The sequence below is a fragment of the Phytophthora parasitica genome (genome assembly GCF_000247585.1).
Source record: "Phytophthora parasitica INRA-310 unplaced genomic scaffold supercont2.10, whole genome shotgun sequence".
NCBI classification, from domain to species: Eukaryota; Oomycota; class Peronosporomycetes; order Peronosporales; family Peronosporaceae; genus Phytophthora; species Phytophthora nicotianae.
The window spans coordinates 1,611,285-1,624,614 of record NW_008648996.1 but is presented as its reverse complement, the minus strand read 5'-3'; the positions used below and the strand labels follow the sequence as shown (position 1 = coordinate 1,624,614).

General features: G+C 51.1%; 6 protein-coding genes across 6 annotated transcripts; 4 read left to right on the top strand and 2 right to left on the bottom strand.

Annotated features, from left to right (window-relative positions):
• Positions 1-2,223: 2,223 nt before the first annotated feature.
• On the top strand, positions 2,224-3,208 carry PPTG_07025 (hypothetical protein). Its single transcript, XM_008901081.1, has 2 exons — positions 2,224-2,579; positions 2,652-3,208. The coding sequence occupies exons 1-2, from the start codon at positions 2,255-2,257 to the stop codon at positions 2,999-3,001; spliced, it is 675 nt and encodes a 224-aa protein (XP_008899329.1). The 5' UTR covers positions 2,224-2,254; the 3' UTR covers positions 3,002-3,208.
• PPTG_07024 (ATP synthase F1, delta subunit) lies at positions 3,183-4,478 on the bottom strand. The gene is made up of 2 exons (XM_008901080.1): positions 4,388-4,478; positions 3,183-4,210 (listed from the first exon to the last, which is right to left on the bottom strand). The coding sequence occupies exon 2, from the start codon at positions 4,207-4,209 to the stop codon at positions 3,514-3,516; it is 696 nt and encodes a 231-aa protein (XP_008899328.1). The 5' UTR covers position 4,210; positions 4,388-4,478; the 3' UTR covers positions 3,183-3,513.
• Positions 4,479-4,681: 203 nt separating this feature from the next.
• PPTG_07023 (hypothetical protein) lies at positions 4,682-5,437 on the bottom strand (the record flags this gene model as incomplete). Its single annotated transcript, XM_008901079.1, has 1 exon — positions 4,682-5,437. One exon carries the CDS (start codon positions 5,435-5,437, stop codon positions 4,943-4,945), a length of 495 nt encoding a protein of 164 aa, XP_008899327.1. The 3' UTR covers positions 4,682-4,942.
• A 275-nt stretch (positions 5,438-5,712) lies between these two features.
• PPTG_07022 (hypothetical protein) lies at positions 5,713-7,098 on the top strand (the record flags this gene model as incomplete). The annotated part of the gene is made up of 1 exon (XM_008901078.1): positions 5,713-7,098. The coding sequence occupies one exon, from the start codon at positions 5,713-5,715 to the stop codon at positions 7,096-7,098; it is 1,386 nt and encodes a 461-aa protein (XP_008899326.1).
• Positions 7,099-7,272: 174 nt separating this feature from the next.
• Positions 7,273-9,790, top strand: PPTG_07021 (hypothetical protein; the record flags this gene model as incomplete). The annotated part of the gene is made up of 3 exons (XM_008901077.1): positions 7,273-7,395; positions 7,468-9,167; positions 9,244-9,790. 3 exons carry the CDS (start codon positions 7,273-7,275, stop codon positions 9,536-9,538), a joined length of 2,118 nt encoding a protein of 705 aa, XP_008899325.1. The 3' UTR covers positions 9,539-9,790.
• A 1,593-nt stretch (positions 9,791-11,383) lies between these two features.
• On the top strand, positions 11,384-12,055 carry PPTG_07020 (hypothetical protein). Its single transcript, XM_008901076.1, has one exon. It carries the CDS (start codon positions 11,439-11,441, stop codon positions 11,940-11,942), a length of 504 nt encoding a protein of 167 aa, XP_008899324.1. The 5' UTR covers positions 11,384-11,438; the 3' UTR covers positions 11,943-12,055.
• Positions 12,056-13,330: the final 1,275 nt, after the last annotated feature.

Below are 13,330 nucleotides of genomic sequence, written 5' to 3'. Positions count from 1 at the left end.
GATGATGACGTAATCACTGACGCACCGTCGTCGACCATGAGTCTCAGGGCTGGATCGGGTCACTTCCCATCAATCAGTTTTCTTATTCGCGAAAGCCAACTGGCGCTTCACCACAAAAACAGCTTGTTTGGGGAGATAGAATCGATGATACTTCTCCCAGCAAGTCCACGTTGGATGTTGACATGCATAAGCGTTGGTAGACACATGAACCTTCTGGCAGAGAGAAACATTGTGCAGCACACAGACGTCTGTCACCTCCGTGGCGCCTCTTTCCCATTCCCACCTGCACACTACACACTGTCGTCTCTTGCGGTTCATGTCGGTGTAGAATTGCTTTGATGCAATAGCAGAGCATTTTCTTTGTAGGCTGTCAGGAGTTTGTGCAGCACTCTGTGTTCGAGCAATCCAAATCGCACTGGAAGGTGACAAACGCTCGGAAATCGCCTCGCGAGAACCCCTGTCGGAGTAAAACATTCTGCGTTCACTGATAGCTTCCTTCCACTTGCCCGATACCAATTCAGAGATCAGGTCGACTATAAATTCTCTGTGCGCATCACGGACACCGCTGGAGTCGACAACCAGTCTACGCGTCAAGTACGCATTCGCTCGGGCGACATCAACTAAAGCTAAAGCAAGCTTTTATACCACTTTTTGAAAGAATGGCCATCGGCCAAAGAGAATCGTGCCCGGATTTGGTCAAGTCTATCTACCCCTTGCATTTAGGTATTGTACTCCTTGACACACGTTGGCGCACTAAAAATCAGCACGTACTTGGCGAGTCACTGTTGTCATTGTAGAGGCGTCAGCAGTAGAAACTACCTGATATCACTGTCATACCAGGATGTGGCTACCATTGTGCGATCCACAGAGACACCTTGACGAGATGTACCACGATCACAATCAGAATCCTTTTTATCGAACAGAACATGTTTCGGAAATTGTGAGCTTTTTTTACGCACGGTTCCACAACCATACAGGCCCTTGATGCGCAGCGCCATAAGTAGTTGCACCGACGTATAGTAGTTGTCCGAGTTGACGATGCGCTGGGTGGAAAATAATGGGCGCACGACTTCTAGCACGCACTTTCGAATTGCAGAACATTGATCAAGCTATTCACTCAAGGCTAGCGCCTCTTGTGGTGTCGTCACACTATTGAGTCGGTCCGTGATATCACTTTCACAATGCAGCCGAAAATTTAGCGATATCCATGATGTAGCACAACACAGCATGTAAATGCGAAAATGATACTTGCCCGTAGGCTTCATAAGGTTGTATACAATAAGCGGTTTGCCAAACTTTGAACGGCATGCCACGCTCGCTTCGTCGAGAGCCACGTTTCGGCCAACCTCGACGTACTTAGATCCCGTTATCTTGAAGATATTGAGCAGCGGCCGAATTCTAGCAGCTTGATCAGTATTGGCAACAGTAGCATTCACACATCGAAAACAAAATGCGGTCCACAGTTCCTTGAACCGCCGCAGAGTCATCACATTTTCCAGTCCTATTGAGCTACCACCAAAGATCGAATCCTCCACTTGATTGCCCCAGTAGTTAGCATAATCACCCTTATCGACCAAGGACATGTAGAACAGTATCCCAAGAAAAGTCATGCAGAGTGCTGGCGATTTCGCTCCATTATATATCATTCCATTCCATAATGGCGCGAAATCGCCAGCACTCTGCGCGCTCCTCAGGCCCTGCTGACGCAGACACCACCCGTGCGCGCCCTGCACGTCACACAATGCAGCATGCTTGAAGTAATGCTCGTAATTTATCAAGCCGATCTGGTAACTTACACGCCGTTACGTCAACATGCTGAGCTTATTCTCAGCCAATCAGAGCCGATCGGCCTGGACTTTGCTCATGACCTTCAATAACAGCCAATAAGAAAACTATTGCTGAATAGTACCGTGGATTATGAAAGGGGTCATTTTGCCCCCATTGACGAAAATACCCGCTGCGCCCTGTCTCGTAGACATCAGACCGCGAATACCAAAAGGGTCAAATTGACCCCGTTCGTAAGTTAATATGCTTTCGTTGTATACCATACAAAACTAGGACAATAACGAGCGTTCGCGAAAGGGTTAAAAAGGGTTCATTACAATATTATTATGTGGTCCACGTCTCTAAATTAGAATACACGTCATGTAACATTATTTTAAATAATGGCGTGGACCACACAATTGGCCCTTCGAAAAATGTTAGGGTACGGTACTCAGGTTTCGTTCTTCCTGAAGAACGCAATTCAGCCGCGATGGAGGATGTGGGGCTAGACCGCAAGCTGGTGATCATCGGCCCCACGGACGTGGGCAAGACGTCGATCACCATGCGATACTGTCACGGGAGTTTCTCCACGCCCACGTCAGCCACCATCGGAGCCTCGTTCCTGCAGAAGCGCGTGATCGTCGGTGACGACTCTGGCGCACGGAGGAAACTGACGCTGCAGATCTGGGATACAGCCGGCCAGGAGCGCTTCCGCTCCATGGCGCCTATGTACTACCGCAACGCCAAGGCAGCTATCCTGGTCTTTGATCTTCAGAGCGAGGCCAGCTTCGAGAAGATCAAAGAATGGCTCCAAGGTGCGGCACTTCTGCGCCGTAATAGATACCGAAACGCTAACTTGTTTTTTGCTTTGACTCAACTGAGTACAGACCTACAGCATCACGTGGGTGACGACATAGTGCTAGCGGTGGTGGGCAACAAGAGCGACGTGACGTCCAACTTCGACTTTGCCAAAGCTCAGCAGTTTGCAGATGAGATCGGTGCGCTGGTGTTCCGCACGAGCGCCAAAACGGGCGAAGGAGTGCAGTCGCTGTTCGAGAGTATTGCAGTGCAGCTACTTAAGAAACACGATCAGGAGCAGCGAACACGAGGCCGTGACGGGTCTAGAGCGGGTAGTACGGCAGGTGCGGGCTCGTACGGCTACGGAGGCCAAAGCCCCGTCATTTTGAGTCACACCAATGCCTCAGGAAACAAGGCATCCAAAGGTGGTTGCTGTTAGTGCGAATACACGTTAGCATGAGGCTCGCGTATAGAACGGCACGCAACGACACGGAAAGGAGTTAGGAAGCAGGACAGAGGCTGTCAAAGATGAGAAGGCGTCATGTCGTCTAGAGGAAGAACTCTTTGGCCTCTAACGGCATGGACGCTAGCGAGGAGTGTTTTTATTCATAAGAAACAAGTGTTTCGGCTTCATTTCGTGCTCATATTTTTCGTATCACTGCCTGAAAAAGCTGACACAGAGCTACCAGGAATGAAACATAGGAACACTGACACATTTCAGACCAACACTATCAACACGGAACGGGGACACCAAGCTCATTCAATTTCCGCTGTAAGTTGTTCATTTAGTCGCTGGCCCCCGGGTTAGCTCTGCTGCTTTGCTGCGAACGCGAGTGAAAATACGTTGCTACAAACACGTGGGGGAAGAATGATATCCGGCAAGACGCTGTACTACGTCCCACGCATAGCTACTCGACGTTCACCCGTGACCCTGCTTGTCGGGAAACTGACTTACTGCTGGCTCGAGTTGGCAAGCAATGTGTTGATCTTGTCGATCTTGGTGGCGAGCGACAGGTCAATGAAGTAGTTGCCGATCTGCACCTTGAGGCCGCCCAGGATCTCCGGGTCCACAACCGTCTCCAGCAGCAGCTTCTCGTTCTTCTCCACACGAGCACCGAGGGCCTTCTTGACCTGGTCCAGCTGAGCCTTGGTCAGCGGGTCAGCCGACGTCACCTTGGCCTGCACCTCGCCGCGGTAGGCGCCCATGAGCTTCTTGAACGCAGCGATTACGCCAGCAGCGTCCGGAAGACGGCCGTTGTCGGCAAGCACCTCGAAAAGTCCAGCCACGGGCTTGGAGAACTTGGCCTTCTCCATGACCTTGGCGATATCCTCCTTCTTGGAGGCACGGGCAATGGTGGGATCGTGCAGGAACGAGGCGAAGTTGGGCTCCTTGGCGATCGTCTCCTCAATAGTCAACAGCTCCTTCTCCACGGACTCGAGCTGGTTCTGCTTGGCAGCCACACTGTACAGGGCGTTGGCGTAGCGGGCGTGCAGACCGAAAAGCTGCAGCTTGGGCTGCGTCATCTGGCCGAAGCCGCCAATTTCTTCCACCTCCTTCGTGGACGAAGCGGCCGCCGCCATGCCGCGCGTCAGCGTGGGGGCCACAGCGGCCTTGCGCACCGAATTCTTGATCGTCGAGGACAGCATGCTGACAGTTTGCAACGGGCAGAATCACAAATATTAGTAAAAAATTCCACGGCGTATAGCGTAACCACACTCCAGCGTGATAGCACCACACGTAAAGCAGTTCATAGGCAGTGGCCACTGCCCCGGGCGGGGTACGCCGTTTAACACCTGTATCCGTTATATCCACACGCACACTCACCTTCCGTTCCAGCTAAAGTCGCGAGTGGTCTTTGAGCTGCTGGCCCCCTCCACGTGCGGCTCCAAACCAGCTAGTTAATGGTACTTCATCGATACTTCGCGATTACTTAACGATTACTTAAACAAATATAATTTTAGGACATTTCCACTTGAATACTTTTTTTTTTGTCAACGTGTTCTGCTTTTTTTGACCACCTCCGCATAAGAATTTTTGTCAACGTGTTCTGCTTTTTTTTTTACCACCTCCGCATAAGAATAATCTGTAGGTGCTTCATTATCCATGGCACCACGATTAGCAGCAGCTCCCACTCGGCAGCGCTAAACAGCTTTTATTGTATTTGATGCGACGTTAGGCAAAAAGGCTATTCTAGATAAAGTCTGAGAGGGCAGGTTACCAAGAACACTGCACGTCTAAATCCTCGTTCATTACACACTAGATGGCGTTGGTACTCTTCTTGGGCAAAACTAATGTACAGAGCTCCACCGTGTTAAACTACAGCTTGGTACACATTAGCACAATAAATAGCGCCTCCACAGTTTCTGCCAATATTCGACGTCATCCTCTTTTACGCATCTTCAGCCGCATTGCCACTTCTTGCTCCTTTTCGTGCTCGTAGTTCTGCTGTGGCAAGTCGAGAACAGCAACGCCATGATTCAACTGAATATCCTGCGGCCTCATACGCACCAAAACACTCCAATCGTCCATGAACCGGTTGAAGGCCGTGACTTGTCCTGTCAGTTCCAGAGAATCGTGAGTGAACGTCCTGACTGGCCTCTCTTGGTCTTTGTGGTCACTATGCAGAAGCTCCAGCTGCATGGCTTCGTCGAACAGCGAAAATAGCAGGTCGCCGTCCATATCCAGAGCGTCGGCGTTCGCATCGTCACTGTCTCCACTACATTCCTTCTCCATATCCTGGAGTGCGTCAGCCAGCGCCCGACCGAGCAGAGTCTGCCGATATCCGTCCATCGAATAAAGTGGAGCCAAATGCACTTGACTGAAAATTAACCAATCAGCGGCCACATGATTCAGGACAGCGACCTCCACCAGCATCATTACATAGAGAGACCCGACGATGGCGCTGCGGGACGATCACGACTTCCTGAGCGAGAACGAGCGGCAGTTCCTAGCCAACTGTCTGCGCCAGCCACCGCATGTGCGTGCCGATGGCCGCGAGCTGTTGCAACAGCGCAAGATCCGCGTACAGTTCCGCCGCAGTGAGAGCGAGAGCCAAGCTGAAGTGCAGTTGGGTCGCACTCGGTGCGTGAAACTCACTAACCGTTCACTGCTATTAAGATGAACTAACTTGATAGCGCTCTACTCGGCTGATGCTGTGCAGTGTAATTGGCAACGTGCACGGAGAGATCGTGCCACCATTCCCGGACCGGCCAACTGAAGGCTTCCTGCACTTCGCCGTGGAGCTGTCGCCAATGGCGTCGCCCAGTTTTGAGGCCTCAGCATCTGCAGGTCGTGGAGCTGCTTCTTCAGTGGCAGCTGCAGAATTGGCAAGACTAGTGGAGCGGGGCGTGCGTGAGAGTCGCGCGCTCGACACTGAAGCGCTGGCTGTGGTGGCTGGCGAGAAGGTTTGGGCCATCACGTGTCACGTGCACGTTGTGGACCACGGCGGAAATCTTGTGGATGCTGCCTCACTGGCTGCCATTGCTGCTCTGATGCACTACCGCCGACCGGAAGTAGCAGTGAAGGAGGGCACGAGTGGCAATGGAGGAGTCACCGTGTACAGCGTGGACGAACACGCTGCAGTCCCACTGAGTCTCCACCACATTCCAATTTCCATCTCGTTCTGTTTCCTGCAGCCAGCTACAAACATGAAAGGCTCTAGCGAAAACGACGATGCTGTGGATGCTGACGAGGATGGCGAGCCTATCATTTTCATGGACCCAACGGACCGTGAGGAGCGCATTACGGACGCACGCATGAGTTTTACGTTCAACTCGTTCCGTGAGCTCTGCGCTGTGCACAAGATCGGTGGAGCTGCTATTTCTCAGACGACTGTGCTGCGATGCGCGAATGTGGCAGCAGCGCGTGTTGTTGAGTTGACGACGTTCCTCAAAGAGGAGGAAGAGAAAGCTGACAAGGAGGCTGTGCAGCGCCGCCGCTCGTTGCTTCGTGGTCGTGCTTTTGCTGATATTTCATCAACACTGGACGAAGCAACTGCTAAGAGCACCGTCGAACAGGTCGACTTGGGTGCGATGACAGACTTCTCGACGCTGCATGCACCGATCGCACTGCGCGACGACCCAACAAATGAGGAGACTGCTCAGCAAGTTACGTCCATGGCGGAATTACTGGAGTCGCTCGAGACGGCAGCCGATCTCGCAGAAGAAGAACCGAGGGCATCTGCGCCTGGTCTTGCGATGACGGATGCAGCTCGAGATGAATTCCGACAACTGGCGAACAGCGACACAGTGCGTGATTTGATCCACGGTAGCAAGAAGGAGCTGCCCAAGCCTGCCCAGCCTGCAAAGAAGAAGCCTACAATGGACAGCGACAGCGACAGCGAAGAGGAGGGAGGTGTGCTTCAAAGCGAGTTTGGCTCGGTATCAAAACCCGTTTCACCCGCTAAGACGAAGCCGAGCTCAAAGCCTGTGAAAAAGACTCCGGTCAAGAAGGGAAGAAAGAAGAAGGCGGTGTCGAGCTCTGATGAAGACGAAGATGAGGATATGGATCTGAGCGCCGCCATCAAGCGCAAGTAATTGGACAGGATATCGGTAACAAAAAACTAATAGGACAGCGGTACGTTTCGCCACACACACACACACTTATCGTTTTTCCAGTACCGACCGTTTCGAAGCGACGCCATCGAGCTAATAAACCTAATGCTGTCGGTGTCTACGCTAGATCGACGGTGAGTGAGCAGGCTTCCTGGAATGCAGAAACGCGTCAAAGTGTGCATCAGGGTGCGGCCAACCACCAGCAAAGATTTTGATGCTACCAAGTCCAACGAGATTGTCTCTACCAATGACGCAGTGGTGATCGATGAACAGCAGCAGGTAGTTTTGTGTACGAGCTCGTTTGACCTTAATACGCTTACCTTCGCTTGTATTTTCTTTTTGATACCTTAGACCATCAGTGTCATCACAAATGCAGCTTCAGGTGATGGTACGAGTTTCCGATTTGATCAAGTGCTCTCGCCAGGGATCGACCAAGCTGGTGTTTTTCGATTCGTGGGCTCCGACGTCGTGGATGGAGCGTTGAGCGGCTACAATGGTTGCATTCTAGCGTATGGCCAGACGGGAGCGGGTAAGACGTACACTATGTCTGGAGGAGGCCCACGTCGCCGCTTCGAGGACCGCGGACTCATTGCACGATCCTTATCTCGTGTGTTCCAGCGCACTCAACAGGACGCCGACCACTCGTATGCGCTGCGCGTGTCGTATCTCGAAATCTACAATGACCGCCTCATCGATCTGCTCGCGGCAGATGTTGGTACTAGTCATGCCCCGAACGATCTCGCAATTCAGGAGAATGCACGCGGACAAACGTTTGTGCGTGGTCTCACGAAGGCTCTCGTGTCCAGTGAGGAACAGGCACTAGATCTAGTTTTTCAAGGCGAAACTAACCGCGCAGTGGCTGAGCACGCGCTTAATGCTGCGTCAACACGCTCACACTGCATTTTCACGCTATACCTGGAACGGAAGCGTAGCGTCATGTCTTCTGAGTTGATCGAGGAAGACAGCAATCAAGACGAAACAAGCGGAGGCCATCAGAATGAAGTCGATGTCGTTTACAGCAAATTGCACTTAGTAGACCTCGCGGGGTCAGAGCGGATGAAAAAGACTCTGACGGAGGCAAATTCCACAAGAGCTAACGAGGCCTGTTACATCAACCGGTCGCTAACGTTCCTAGTGCAGGTTGTGCTTGCACTCGGGAGCAAGAACCGAGCCCACGTGCCGTTCCGACAAACGCCTCTGACCAATTTGCTTAAGGACTCGCTGGGCGGCAACTGCCGCACACTGCTAGTGGCGTGTGTATGGCCAGCACCGACACATGCGGATCAAAGTCTGGCGACGTTGCGATTCGCAGCGAGGATGCGCCGTGTCAAAACTCAAGCAATTGTCAACGTTGTTGCCAGTGGCTCCGGCTCTGCTGGGTCGAAGCTGGCAAGCGACGAGAGAGCTGCGTATCGGGACGAGATCCGACGATTGCGTGAAGAACTCGTGCTGTACGATGCAATAGCTGGGCGCACACGGGCCGACCACGGCAGCATGGGAAACGGTAGCCAGGCCGAGGAATCGAGGCGCCAACAGATCGCCGCGTTCTTGACGGATGCCGAGCAGATCCCACCTGTTCAGAGTCTTCGGCAAGTACATCAACTGTTGCAAACCTTTCGTTTAGTTTGCCTCGAACAGAAAGCTTCGGTCGACTCAGCAATAAGTCAAACGAAAAACACCGGGAGCAAGATGGTGGCGCAGATTCGAGCGCTTCGAGGTCACACGCCGCCAGACCTCAGTTCGTCGTCTGTGCCTAGGAACAGTTCCAGCAATCTCAACAATAATCCTGCCGAACCAACCGCAACGATACTTCCACCGCTCTACAGAGAGAATCAACCACAACAGCAGCAACAGCAGCAACAGCAGCAACGCGTTGCATCAGCTCCTATCTCACGCGAGAGCGACAAAGAGCTCTTTGAACGATTCAAGGCCGTGGGAGGCGCTGATCCCAGCGCTGAGGTGCTGCGCGACCTGGAGCAGGCCAAGATGAATCTTCGCGAGGCGAAGGCTCAGTATGCAGCGCTGGTTCTTGCAGTCAACCGCGTAAAACTGTACGTAGCATGGGAGTGGTCATCCATCCGACTTACAGCTCTCGGACTGGTGTTGACTTAGTGGGTTTGTTTGCAGGGAGATCGACGGGTATGCGCTGCAACTGCAGAAGCTTCGAGACTGCACTACGTCCGAGCAACCGAAGGAGACGGAGGAGACCGAGGCCCAAAGCATGTCGTTGCTGCAGTTGCAGGACGCGAAGAAGCGATATCGCGCCACGTTCGAGCAGCTTCAGGAGAAGAAGGCGGAGGTTGGTTACCTCGGCAAAATTAAGGCGCAGATGCTACAGCGAGTGGCGCTGCAGTTCCAAGCCTGGAGAGATCAGCAGGAAAATGGCACCGAAACGGTAGTGGGAGGCGATTGGCCTGGATGAGGCCACTCCGGTGCTGTTTGGTGATCCCGTTGACGAGAAGATCGATCGGCAGTAATTTAAAGGAAACGAAAGCGACGCATAGAAGTTAAACGAACAGCTGAGGGCATATGAGAAGCCAACGCGCTGCCATTCAGTATCGACAAGGTTGTGTCGGCTTGATGTAAGGGCGAATTCTGTTGGGGCGACTATCGACGCAGCTTTCGAATTGATAACCACATATCCCACCAATTTACACGCATTGTGAGCGACGGCGCGACTAGGTATAACCTATAAGGTGTCTTCGTCGCTGGCGTTGAAGTTCGAGGTGAATTCTTGACGCTTGGAGGTGGACCCGACTGAGACCTCCGATTTCTCATCAAAGTACATGTACCGCCAAGAGCGACGGCTGCTAAGCAAGTGTATTTAGCTTGCTGAATGGCGATTCGGCATTCAGCCAGTATTACACGTACGTGTACCGGACCCGGTGGTACAGTGGCTGTGCTGGTGCATGTACACGCAGCTTCACTACGAAGTGATTGCTAAGTGGCAACACTAATGCAGTTCAAGGAGGTATACAACACGCGCCGACTTTCAACCAATCGCAGCGCGTCCATGACGTCGGTGGTGTCGACACAGAGTAATAGAATTGCCGCATAGCCACGCACACATGCGACGCGCCACAGCGATTTAACACGTCTGCCTATAGCCAACATACATGGATAAAGCTGAACTGTCATGTTGCCTCAACATAGTCTTTACTTGTGGCGTAATGGCAGGAATTTCATCATTGCTTTGCGAATGATGAAGAGTAGGGCTCCCATAGAAGTACGTTCGACAAAGATATTTTTTTCGGAAATCAATTTGTTGACTAAAAACACAAAAACTCTTTTTTTTTACAAATGATTCTTTTTCTGTAGCTTAAAGTTTTGATTTTGTACAGCAATATGAATGAGTACCGTCAGTAGCCGTCGGCTACTAACGTCAATATAAGTATTTCTCCTAAACAAAAGAAAATTTAAACAACTTAAAACACGTTGAGAATGGGTTGTCTGCACATGTTTTGGTAGCTCTTCTGGATTCACGTGGAAAACACTGGTGAAAGAAAGAATCGGCTGACACAAACTTACGTTCAAGTCACCTTAATTCGATCGGATCGTCCTCGAATTGCACTCAGCCTTTCCAGCATCAAGATAACTATAACTGCTGACCTACAGTAGCTAGCTGATCTACTGTTTATTTAAGTACGCGAGTAAAAAGCTGGAATTTGCGGGTTCTTGCTCGAAAGGTATGCATGCATACTTGTCAACCCAAATTGGTGTCATTGCATGCGCTCTTAGTTTTTTTAGAACTTGGAAAAATTAAAAAAAAATGCATTTGCATTTGCTCTTTATTCTCAAAAATTACCTAACCATTTCAAAACCCGAAATTCACAATAAAAATCCCTGTTCTTGATATGGGTGAACGGTTAATTAATAATTATCCCTACATGTAGATGTAAAGCCATTTAGACGTCAAGGCCATTTGCTGTTGCTGCAGCGCGCGCCTTTGCGACCCTCACCTTGCATTATTCCCGCTCGGAGAATCATTCACGGGGCAAACGCGTCTTCACCGCTCCCTCCCTTGAATTCGGCGGTGAAGATTTGCGGCGTTAAATGCGGCGTCTATAACTGCGCACGAAGCAGCCCTTGAAGCGCAAACTGAAGCATATAAAAACGCCCGCCAACTGCAACCTGGGGTTGTGCTCGATTTTGACTTGACTTCGCTATGGTTTAACGAAAAATACAATCCAGCTGGAAGGCGCGTATCCTTGACACCGCACGCGACAGCGCCACCAGCAGCATGGCGCCGGCGAGACAGCAGTGCCACAGCTCATTTCCCAATTGAACGTCTTTTGACTACTTCTGTTCACCAGCCAACCACCATGGCCATGACCGTGCTGCCCAGCTTTCAGACCTTCTTGCAGAATTCGGCCACGCCACAGCCACCGTCGCCGCTTTTGAGCAGCGAATCACGCCCACAGAGCCCCAACTACTCGCCCTACGGTTGGCACCAGGCCGCCGCCATCAGCAGCGGTATGCAGCTTCCCTACTACAACTATAACTACCAGCACAGCCTCTCGCCAGCTTCCAGCTCCTGCTCCGAGACCGAGGAAGAGGACATGTCACCCAGTCGCCGCACGGGCTTCAAGCGCCCGCTGCCTGGCGTGGGTCTCAACGCTTCGCCACTATCATCTCCCACCACGGTAGCCAAGCGTGCGAAGAAGAAATACCTCAAGGAGCGCGAGCGCTGCGAGATTGTGCGGCGTGTGCGCGCTGGAGAGAAACAAGCCCACCTCGCCAAGGAGTTCGGCGTCTCGCGTGCCGCTGTGTGCTACCTGCTCAAGCACCAGATGGAGATCATGCGACGCTCGTCGCAGCACCTCTGAGTGTCGAAGGCAAGGATTATTATTATTTTATTGATAGCTAGGAGTGTCAATACATTTTTGTGAAGCATCCATTAGCTTTCCTGCAACACTTCCAGGCGTTACAGCCCAACGACTTCCATTTCTTGTTCAACTGCATGATTCATGCCTGCTGCGTGAGGTTTGAAACCACTGGCTTCGTTTAACATATTGGGTGGGGCGGAAAGACACGCTTTGAATGCGACAGCCCGTGTCTTTGCGGCGGCATTTCGGGCAGATAAGGGGCACTCACTGTCGACTCGACATTGTCAGAAAGCGGGGTTGTTGTTAACGGTTCTTTGGCTCTCGGACCACCACTCAGTGCATCTTCGCTTGCCGCTCGATATTCGAGAGAGCGAACAGTGCCATCACATCATTTGCCACGCGCGGCACGCAGCTAAACAAGGCTACGATTGGCAGGACGCACGTGCAGCTCCCAAGCCGCTCAGCAATACACAGCGTTATTAACAAGCTTGGTACTGTACATGACTTGCAATTATTGATAAGCCCTACATCCACGAAGGAATGTGTTGTTGTGTGTGTGTTGTTTTGGTGTATTTTGTTTTTTTTCGACGTCAAACGGTGAACAAAAAAACCATTCCGCTTCGTGTACATGTATAGAATCTTGACTTAGAAGTTTAGACACCAAAAAAGTACTTTTTATAGAAAAAGTGCGCATTGGTTTCTTTTGATTTTTTTTAATATGGTGGGCCATAGGCTATGAGCAGTCAAGGCAAGAGCTTTTTTTTTCAGAAAAAAGTGCTTTAAAGTTCAACGCACTTTTAAGCCTCGTGTATTGTGAGTTCTACTCAAAATTGTCATGGGCGATTCTTGGAATGAATATCTCTGTGGTGCATCAACTGACCTTGCCAGTTGACCCGACATTTCTTCATCGCTTAGGCTGATCCGATACGCCTCGGCATTTGGTTGTCGAAATAGTGATCTCCACGATCTAAAACGTCGAACAAACTATTTTCCACGAGTAAAATACCGTCACCATTGCGGGTTGTATCAAAAAACAAAATTCCTTTCTCATCCGGGTCGTTCAAACAACGTGCTCGCACGTCTGACCCTCGTGTTTTCAAAGCTTGCTTTCCTGACGCAACAAGAACATAAAGGCGTTTTTTGTGCACAGGAGTATATTGTAGTGCACCTAGAGCACCTTTAGTGAAGTGCATGCATCAGATAAGCCCGCGGGGCATCGAATGGACTTGATTACAACACAGCACGTTGGGATCACATCTACTCGCTCAGTTTCGGCACAAGGCAGTGTAGTGTTGCAATTTAGGACGCTGCCTTCAGACTTCGGATACACTCACTTGCTGAAGATTCGAGTGTGTGTATGCACGCGCAAATAGAGAATGGTTTCATAG